The sequence below is a fragment of the Triticum aestivum genome, chromosome 3B (assembly GCF_018294505.1).
Source record: "Triticum aestivum cultivar Chinese Spring chromosome 3B, IWGSC CS RefSeq v2.1, whole genome shotgun sequence".
NCBI classification, from domain to species: domain Eukaryota; kingdom Viridiplantae; phylum Streptophyta; class Magnoliopsida; order Poales; family Poaceae; genus Triticum; species Triticum aestivum.
Window position 1 is genome coordinate 21,928,695 of NC_057801.1, and position 11,187 is coordinate 21,939,881.

General features: G+C 46.3%; 1 protein-coding gene across 1 annotated transcript; it reads left to right on the top strand.

Moving 5' to 3' along the window:
• The first annotated feature begins 9,452 nt into the window (after positions 1–9,452).
• LOC123068315 (peroxidase 12) lies at positions 9,453–10,983 on the top strand. Its single transcript, XM_044490880.1, has 2 exons — positions 9,453–9,754; positions 9,925–10,983. Exons 1-2 carry the CDS (start codon positions 9,530–9,532, stop codon positions 10,711–10,713), a joined length of 1,014 nt encoding a protein of 337 aa, XP_044346815.1. The 5' UTR covers positions 9,453–9,529; the 3' UTR covers positions 10,714–10,983.
• The last annotated feature ends 204 nt before the right edge of the window (positions 10,984–11,187 follow it).

An 11,187-nucleotide genomic window follows, 5' to 3' on the forward strand; every position in this document is an offset into this window, starting at 1 on the left:
CCGTTCGATCAACTCATCATCCTATCAATGCATATCGGGTTTACAATTGCCCGTACCCGTTAAAACCATCATCCAGTCACGATTCTCACCTTCCAAGTATATTGCATGCGCATGAATTAGGACCTTCCATAATATTTCTCATTACTCTGTTTCTATATAATTCGATTGTTTCCAAAAATACATATGCACTCGAATTTGAATATTTACCGAAAATAAGACCCATGCACTTGCCATAATTTGGCCGAGGAATAAAAGTTGGACGAAATCAATTACCAAAAAAAGGGGCCCATGCACTTGCCATAATTTGATCGAGGAATTAAAGCTGGACGAAATCAGATCACTAGCTCGCATTTTACATACCTATACGTGACTATACGTGATTCACTCTCCCTCATTCATCATGAGCATACCCCTGTTATTTCTCCTCTCCTTCTTTCGTCTTCTCCAAGAGCATACCCAGGTCATCATCGATCCATCGTGCTTCTTCGACATGAGCATAGCCAGGTGATTTGATCCTTCCATCATCTATCTTGGCCGTGGTAGCTGTTGTCACCATCGCGGTTGCCGATTGTTTTCTTTTCCAACTGTACGTATATCCATGCCAAGGTTACAAAAGTGTGCTACTAGAAGAAGAAAAAAATTACCAGGGTTGGTCGTGGCAAGATGGCTTCCTGTGCAGACCACAATGATCACGATTTCATGTAGCCATCAATATATGTCTCATTTCTTCTCATGCCTATGATGGCCAGACTACTTCAATATATCACGATATTGTCTCTCGTTTTTACCATTGTGTTCAAGGCTTCCTTCGGTTCATCAATTGGATACTTTATTTATGCATGCCTTTTGATCCTTAGTTGATTTTTTGTGGTTCTTTTTGGATAGATCGACACGAAGAATGTTGTACAGCACATTGAGCCACCACACATATTAAAAGATGTTGTGGTTGACGGCAAAGGCTTAATGTGACGACGCCAAGGACTAAAATAACATGCAAGAGAACTACATGGAGATACATGTGATTTAATAAATTTTGTTTCTCTTTGTGGATCTTGTATGTGTATTTACAAATACAGTAGCAAATACCTTCTTATTTCGTGTAAATTGGAATGTAATACCTCTTTTTTTGTGAATTATTGGAATGTAATATGGTTGTGTATATGCATGGCCAAATTAAAAAGATACACGAGAATCGAATAGTATGGTCGTTTTTTTAACTCTAATTCTTGGTAGAAGCTCGGCGATACACTTACATACATGCTTAACAATAAAAGATGCATATTAATTAGGACATATGGTATTGTGAGTATGTACACACTGAACCCACATTTATCAGTCTGATTATCTCACGATACCTTACACTTTCATAGGTATAGAATACCCACATTTCCTCGCAACTGTCAAATACCCACATTAATTTCAATACCATACCCGAGGTATCTATTTCTGTCCGATGAGAGTAATTCTATAGTTGAAGAGCTAAGATATTTTAAGTATATAGCGACTGAACTTAAAACCGTCCTAACTGTATTACGAGTACATAATCCATCTATACATGATTACTTGAGATATGGCATACCTAGTCAGTAAATGATTTCTAGGTATGCATTTATACCCACAAATCCATGATACTTGCGGAAACCTATGACCTACATGTAGTTTTGTAGTTTGGTCACCCAAAATGAAATGATATTCTCACTACATTTCTAGATATTCCTATGTATGTACATAGTATGTGAAATCACAAACAAGTAAACCAAAAAGGTATGTATATATATGTGGGTTATTTGCGGGTCTATGAACTTTGAAATTTAGGAGTTACTCAGTGAGATTTATTGTTTTATTTGGTACATGAAATTTATGAATTAGTCACATTCACTAAATTATTACCACTTCTCTAAATTGGACAACAATGGCAAAAGAAAAAGTCTTTATATACCTAAACAAATCCACGTCTACAAATTAAGGTACACGAATTTTAGATTGTGCTAAAAACAAACGTTGCCATGTAAGACTATCTTTATTTGCTTTGCCTATGTAAAAATGTTGTCATGCATGGCTATTTAAAAATCTTATGTATAAGCTACCCATAACTATTGATGGACATCTAGTTAGTAAAAATATACCCATATAAATTAATGGACACATAAACATGTGACAAGGTACAACTTTTTGTGAAAAATGATAAAAATATACCCATAACTAAGAATTGATGGACATCTAGTTAGTAAAAATATACTCAATACAAAGCGCAATACTCGACTGAGTGTGTGTGTGCGTGTGTGCGCGCGCGTGGATACAGTTATCGATCATGAATTAGATCTTGAGAGAAAACAAAAAAAAACTTTGGAAGCATACTTTAAATCACGTTCACAAATAAAGTTGACTAATTGTACACATTTTTTTTGCATACCCCCATCGGCAATATTGTACTGAGTATATTGTTCCATAATCCATAATATACCTAACACTAAAATCACTCCCTCTTTTACTACTTTTTTTAGGGTGACGAATAAAAAATAAGGTACCATTTTGCTACTAAATTATTTCACGAATGGACAATTGATGACACGCATAAATGCGGCTGCTTTAATCCTTTCCATACAAGGAACGCCATGACTAAACAATTGGAAGGTAATAAAGTCACCTACATGGGTATGATTCTTTCCATATGGAGGTATGCATGCGTTCTTTTTTGGAATGTTCTTGATTGGCGTACGTAGGTATGAAGCAGCAACAAAACTAAGGAAAGTTTTTCATATCAATGGAGGTATCTTTTCCAAATATAGCCTCATTTGTTAACGGGTTAAACCCAGTAATTCGCCAGCCATCTTAATAACAAAAACATGATACGATCCAACGGCATCTACGCAAGGTGCCTGGGCACCTAGGTGTCCCATACAAGGAATTATTGGGCTTGGCCCATATGGACACCGAATTGGACCGGGCTGATTCTTATCAACGACCAATTTCAATTGGTCCCAATTTTGCCACGTTGGATCCGACGTGGCATGGGCAGGCTGCCAGTGACCAAAACAATTGGTCGTAGAGTGTACGACCTTTTATTTTGGTTGTAATCTTCTACGACTATATCACAAAGAAGGTTGTTAAGTTTCATTAAAGACGGCCAACTTTTGACCAACCGTTTTTGGTCACAAAAAGGTCACAAATGAAAAACAATGACCATTAAGTGACCAATATTGATGGTCGCAAGTTAGCATATTTCTTGCAGTGGACCCAAGTGGTGGCGGCCTCCCATGGTCTACCTTTCCCCGATGTCGGTGGCGATCGCGGACGTTCTGGCTGCCTCCGTCGGCAGGGCGCGGTTTCGGCAACGTTTGCGACGGATTGTACGAACATAGGCGCGGGGGAAGCGGGACAACATGGCGGCTTCCATGGTGTCCGTGCCGATGTGGAGCCACTGGCCACTCCTCTGCGAGCTGGCTTGGAGCAGCGAGTTGCTGCACCACGCGCCAGCTTAGAGCAATGACATGCTCCTCCGATTGGCTGCCTGCAGCCACACCCATGGTACTGACAGCCTGGGACGATGGGAAGGTGGAGCAGCGAGTTGCCTCACTCATATCCGGCGGGCTCAACAGCCACCCAACCCGCTTTTATGCCGGAGAACTCCTCTTTCTATTCGCTGGATGCCATGGAGAGTGTTGAGAGTATGGTGCAAGGAGGAAATGTGGAGCGAAGGTGTGGTGAGGTCCTTACCATGTACTATAGGGATAACGGTAAAGTACAAAGTACATATTTAGAACCTAAACAGATACAATAATAGAAATCCTTCACCATGTACTATAGGGATCATAGTAATATAGATCAGAGAACACCTCAGTCTTGTATGATAGATTCAGTAGTAAAAAGATAGGCATTTCACTAATGAAGAACATAATTGCAGTTAGCAGTAAGATTGGGCTTTTAAATTATTATGCACACTAACCTAAGAGTCCTGCTTGGTTCAGAGATAGCCTTTTGATCTCTCCATTCTAAAACTAAATTTCTCCAAGCCAATTAATTTAAGAGCATTAGCATACTGCTTCTATGCAGGTAGACTGATGCACCTGAAACATTATATTAAAAGATATGTATATACTTTGCATAACCAGATTTTTTTCCTAAAAAAAACTAAAACTATGGACTAAAAATTGGAAAGATTGATGTACCTAAGAAACATCGGCAGTAATAGTAGCATCTCAGATTAAGCCTCAGTCAATGCCATCTATGGATGGCGTAAATGAACAAGTCCACATCTCCAACGGGGATTGGCACATGGAGCTAAAGCAGCCAGCAGCGCTGATGAGGCATGAACATGGGGGAGCAGACGGGGAGGGAAGAAGCAGACCTGCGAGGTGGGACGGCAGGAGTGGTGGCGACTTAGCCCGTGCTCAGGCGATGGCGGAAGTGGTCGGGGCGGTGGGTGCTTCTCCTGGCAGTAACAAATGTCCCGGCAGATCTTTTGCCCTTATTCAGGCATTTCTCCCAACAGTTAATTGCCTCCAATCAAGGCTTGTGGTATACTGCATGTCAAGATGGGAATGGGCCGGGTCGGCCGGCTGGGTCACTGACCCGGCCCAAAAAGTCGATGCCAATGGGCCAAATGGGTTAGCCCTAAGTGATAATCGGATCAATGGAGCCGGCACTATGCGACCCGATGGATCAGATGGGTCGACCCAGTCAGATCGGTAGTCGCTGCTGGCCGCCCCTGAGCATCTCTGCCACCGTCGTCGTTCCTCCCACTCCTGGTGAGCTCCCGTTCTTAGTCTCAGTCGCCGTTGAGCTCACTGTCCTGCAGTCCCGGTCGCGGTCGAGCTTGCCGTCCTGCGTTCCCGATGCCGTCGAGCTCGCCGTCCCGATAGCCGTCCAACTGTCCAGCTCGCCACACCCTAGCCTTCGCGGTCACTGGATTGTGCTCACTTGACGGCTTCCTCCCCTTCCCAGCGCAACTGTGCCAAGCACATATCAGACTAGATCGTCCTCTTTTGGTTCTTGGTCAGTGCGTATATGTGTAGATTGTGTAGTAGGAGCTTTCAGTGTAGTAGATTCTATAAACTACAGTACTGCAGAATTCAGTCTAGATCCCGTTGGAGTTTCAGTGCGTATGATGATTCTGCAGTTTCCGTACGTACAGGTGAGACTACTATAGTTTCAGTGTTAGTTCTGCAGTAGTTTCGGTGCGTATATGTATAGGAGTTTTTGTCAATCTTGTAGACTGCATACATGGAATTTTTTTGGTGTTGGCAAAAACCACTCCTTGCTGTTTGGTGGTGTACCATATGCATTTTTTTTCTTCAGAAAACTACGTGTGAATTCATTGAATTTTGGGTCGGCCACATTTACCCAACAGGTACAAGGGGATTGACAACCCTCATGCCTGTGTTGGGTGTAAGTATTTGCTCTTTTGTGTGCAGGTGCTGTCGACAGTTGTTTGTTTGAGTCTCCTGTTGGTTCGATAAACGTTGGTTCTCAATTAAGGAAACTACTTGTTGTTACTATGGCTGCGTTCGGTTTCTCTCGGCTCTTTTAACTCCGCTCCCGGAGCGGATCATACTTTAGCTTAACTAGGCAGAGCTGCCAAAACCCAGCTCCTCGACTCCACGGAGCAGGGAAGTTCCAAACAGGGCCTATACTACATCACCCTTTCTATACGGGAAAAATCCTAAGACATCACAAGTAGCAAGGAGGAGGGGCTCAAATGCAGAAGTTCCGGATTGGGCACCAACGACTTTTCTGTAGTGATTTGACTCAAAGTATTTATGAGAATCATCTGAAGATTTATGTAAACCTATATAAGTTAGTTGCTCACAACCTAAGTGCTTTAATTAGGGCACATATTCTTTTGAAAAAAAAAGAATATACTTTTAGGGATTGGGTTATGAGCAAAGGATAGTTTGTTAGGGAGAGAGGAATAGCTAGTGTGACCATTGCTAAGTCCAGAGAAGTTGATTAAATAAACCAGAGTAACAAACCAGCAAATCCAACTGAAGCAGAACAAAAAAAAGCAATGGCAAAAACCAGGGTGTTACATCTAAAGACCAAGCAATCACACAATCATAACACCGATATTTGTTAATGAGTTTCAGTAATACGGCTATATCCCCAGAGCCTGACTATGAACGCTCCTCCCCAGGGCTACAATAACGCATCAAGGCCGCTTAGCCATTGGCACACGCTGCCGACACCCATGCGTGTCTGCGCTATTACGTTGATATAGATAACATTGTGTGTGTACTTTCTGATTATGTAAGAGGCCCCTACTGGACATACATCTACTGGGTTAACTAGTACTAGACGTACTATAGTAAGCAAAAGGACTGCATGTTTCAAGGTGTGGCCACATGGTCCCCCCACTCCGTCCATGGTTAAGTACATCCAACTTACTAATTGGATCGATGCCGCAGCTAGCGTGATCCGTAAATTATGCGGAACCAAGTTAGACAAGTAGAATCTATCGTGCAGTGTACCGTATCTTTTAATTTTCAGACCTTGGTCGATGCGAATTGCACATGGCTGCCTGATGATCCCGTTTTGTAGCTCTTATTAACCTCCCCACCCTGCCTGTCAGTATGGAGGTCATTAGAGCATCTTCAATAGAAGATGCAAATTTGTAGATGAAAAAGCAGGAGATGTAAAATTTACATCTCTAGAAAGTGCTTTTAACATATCCAAAAAAGGTCCAACTTCAACCGATGATGTAAAACGGAGTTGTATTAGTGCAACTTCAATAGGTGATACAAAATTGAGATGTAAATTTTATAAACTTCAAATACTACTTGATTTCAAACATAATTCAAACATATCAGCTGCAACTACTACTTCATTTCAAACATAATTAAACATAGTTCTAATTAAAACTTAATTAAACATAATTTTAATTTGAAGGACTAATAGTAGTTCATACAACTACATCCATCGAACTACTACTCCTCCAAGATGAACTACTCCTCGTCAGAGCTCTTGAACTAGTCCTAGAACTCGTCCTTGCTCGGGTCATCGCACCCCTCGTCATCCTCCTTCGAGTTGCCCCAGTCCTCCTCCGAGTCGCCCTAGTCCTCCTCCGAGGACATGATGGGGATCACCGTCGAGGGGCTGACCTCGTCCTCCTTCTTCTTCTTCTTCTGCTCGACTTCACGCTTCGAGACGAACTCCTGCTCCTCCTGAACATACTCCGGATGCTCCCGCGCAAACCTCGTCATCGACGCCTTGTTGCTATCGCCAGGAATAACGACCATGGAGGGCCTCTTCTTTGTCTTGATCTCCTCCATACGAATCCCCCCCCCGCCGCCGCCCCCTGGGCACAAGCATGTCCGCTTCCGCCCTGGACTTGACCTCCGAGAAGTTGAGATCCTTCTTCGGCCTCCCGGCATGCCACACTGTCACGTCATAGGCACGCGCGACCATGTCGGCGGTGGCGTAGGTGTTGAGCCAAAAGCGGTGACCGGCAGCGGGGAACTCCACCCCGAAATTGTCGGAGGCTTCGCCCTCATGACGAAGAAGCCTGTCTTGCTCCTTGGAGTCTTCTTCGGCGGCATGGTGAGGGCGTTGGCGGCGGCGGTGGTGCGGTGTGGGAGGCGGGCAGCGGTGCGGTGCGGGAGGGCGTTGGCAGCGGCCAGGACGGGCGATGCCGCTGCGGCACGGTGCGAGAGGGCGTTAGCGCCGGCGAGGACGGGCTGCGCGGTGGGACGGGTGGGGTAGCGGCCAAATCGGGGGTCAGCGGCGGGTTAAAGAACAACCGATTCGCGGCAGGGACGACAGCCGAAACAGGGCGAGATCAGCTACGGGGGGTGGGGGAGGCGCGGATCTGTTGCCGGGCGGCGGTAGCGCGGTGCAAGGTGCGGCGCCCGAATGGTGGGGCGGCGGCGGGGAGGAGAGAGGAGGGGGAATGAAAGGAATGGCAGTTGGTGGGTTGGCGGGCGGCGGCGTTTTTACATCTTCTGGAGTTGGAGATGTAAATTTGCACCGCGAAGTGATACATATAGAACATCTGTCGGAGAGGTGTTTTTAGCCTCGGAGATACAAAAAATAGTTATTCTTGCATCTGCATCTCCTATTGGAGATGCTCTTAGCCTGTATAAATAACAAGGGTTTAGTGGGCATATTGTGCAACCCACACGGCCTACGCCTACCTTCTCTCTGTTGTATGTACTACAAAAAGATGAGCTACATTGATGGCGCCTATAGCAGCCGTGGCCGTGCCCGTCTTGGCCTGCAGTCATCCCTCCTCTGAGGGGCGGCCGTGGCCGTCTTGGCCTACAGTCATCCCTCCTATGAGGGGCGGCCATCCCGGGTGTGTCCCCTGGCTTATCCTCATCATTTCTAATAGGAATCCTAAAGTGTCTCGTAAGGTGAAAAGCATAAATACCATCATAAATAACACCCTTCGAGCAGTTAGTGTGTAGCCGTCATGCAACATAGAAGTTTTGTCACCGTAAAAAGCATGACGCAAAATAGCAAGATCAGGTGAACTAGGCGTTTCACTCTCCCATCTACCAGTTAAACACCTCTCGGCAAATAATGAATAGTAGCATAAAATGGAAAATTGTAGCAACTCTAGTATTAGAGACTCCTCTCAGCTCCCCCAGGGTTATGTCTAACATAAAGTCCTCAAAATCTCCAGTGTTGGCTCTAAGGACTACCCTCATTAGGAACTTTGCATACTTGACAAAACCTATCAAGTGCCATTTCATAAGATTGATCATAGATGTGAAATGATACGGTAGGTGTGTCTCTCCTAGGCATAAATCAAAAAAATTGCACAAAACTATTGGCGGGGAGAAGATACCGATCACACATATCTTGGAGGAACGAGGTGAGCCCTGCATTGTTAGCCAAATGATAGAAATCGTCTTGAATACATGCGTCTCTCGAGAAAGTATCGCACGGACATTCATGCGGCCGCACGAGGGGGGTTGTACTTGGGCTTCTCCTCCAGAGTTTCCGAGGAACCACGGCTAGAAGAACCTCTCAAGAGCCTCCTAAGCATTTTCTGTTCTCGAAAAAATCTCTGAAATTTTTAGTCCTCGATATAGAAGTGAATGGAACTGAACAAAATTTATAGCTACTATAGTAAGCAAAAGGACTGCATGTTTCAAGGTGTGTGGTGTGGCCACATGGCTCCCCCACTCTGTCCATGGTTAAGTACATCCAACTTACTAATTGGATCGATGCCGCAGCTTAGCATGACCCGTAAATGATGCCGAATCAAGTTAAACAAGTACTAGAATCTATCGTGCAGGTGTAGCGTATCTTTGAATTTTCAGACCTTGGTCAATGCGAATTGCACATGCGTGATGTTCCCGTTACTTTGGTAGCTCTTGTTCTTAAATTATAAATAAATCTCTCCACCCTGCGTGTGGCGTGGGAGTGGATCACATTGAGCTTAGGTAGGATACGACTAGTCAGCAGTATGGATCAGGTCATTAGCCGTGTATAAATAACAAGGGTTTAGTGGGCATATTGTGCAACCCACACGCCCCTCCCCTCCCCTCTTGTACTACTAGGTACAAGAAGAAGCTGAGCTACAGTAATGGCGGCCAGAGCAGCTGCGGCCGTGGCCGTCGTGGCCTTGGTCTGCGCAGTGCAGTCGTCCCTCTCAGGGGCAGCCGTCCCGGGCCTGTCCCCTGGCTTCTACAAGACGACCTGCCCACGGCTGGAGCAAATCGTGAACGCCCAAGTGACGGCGACCTTCAACAATGACCAAGGTGTCGCTCCCGCCCTCCTGCGCATCCTCTTCCACGACTGCTTTACGCAGGTAGGTTTATGCATTACATTTTCTTTAGGAAAGGAGGATGACTCCCGGCCTCTGCATCTGTAAGATGCATGCCGCCACAGTTTCTGCATTACATGGATGAGAAATACTATCTACTACTCCCTCCATCCCATAATATAAGACGTTTTTGCATTGCTACTTTAACGTTGCAGGGCTGCGACGCGTCGGTGCTCATCAAAGGCCGCGGCAGCGAGCAGATCCCCGGCGGACCCAACGGGACTCTCCGCCGCGTGGCTCTGGACCTCATCGATCGCATCCACCGCGAGGCCCAAGCTGCCTGCCCTCGGGTGGTCTCATGCGCCGACGTTACCGTGCTCGCTACCCGCGACGCGCTGTTCAAGGCCGGCGGTCCCCGTTTCAACGTCGACCTGGGCCGGCTTGACTCGTTCGCCCCGGCGCCAGATAAGGTTAACGACCTGCCCTCGCCCTTCGACGGCGCGGACAGGCACATCCAGGCCTTCAAGGCCCGCAAACTCAGCACCGATGACCTGGTTTCCCTCTCCGGCGCGCACACCTTCGGCGTGGCCCACTGCGGGGTCATCGCACCCCGGGGCACCCCGTCCATGGATCCCCAGCTCGCCGAGAAGCTACGGAAGACGTGCACCAAACCCACGGCAACAACCACGCAAGACCTCGACGTCCTCACGCCGCACGTCTTCGACAACAAGTACTACCAGGGCCTGACCCAGAAGAAGGGGATGTTCCTGTCCGACCAGTCGCTCATCGACCACCCGCTCACCAAGAACCTCGCCCTCACCTTCTCCAAAAACCAGACAGCCTTCTTCATCGAGTTCGCCAAGTCGATGACCAAGATGACCGAGATGGGTGTGATCACCAGCAAGCTGCAGGGCGAGGTCCGGGCCGACTGCACCGTCGCAGGGAAGCCCCCCCGCATCGAGGCCGCCACCGCCGCCGACCAGGGGTTCACGGCCGACATGTAAGACATGTTCCATGCAACGTAGCGTTCCTCAGCTAACCGTGTCCGTGCGTATACGCACGCGCGGTGGCTTTATGTTTGTGTGTGCGTCTTGTGCTTGTGCTGCCTAGCTAGTACTACTCCTAGTTAGTTAATAATGAGCGGTCGGTTCACTTGCTTCCTAGCATTAGCATAGGATTGATCGAGGTTCCTAGTTTTGGGACACCCTTGTAAGGTCTTCGTCATGTCTTTTTCAGATTTCCAACATCCGTAATGTCGTATTTACATTTCAACATAGTAATGTTTTCGACAGGCTGTGCATGCGACCAGAAACTATATTGACATGTCGCTCTGGGAGGGTGGTGCTGTATGAAGGTAGTCAACGCAGACAGCACAAGACCAGTAGTGCTACCAAAACATGTCATCTTAACTACTTGCTCCAGAGTTAATTGCAAGAAATCATCACATTTGGGCCTTCATTTGCAAAAAAAATACCTAG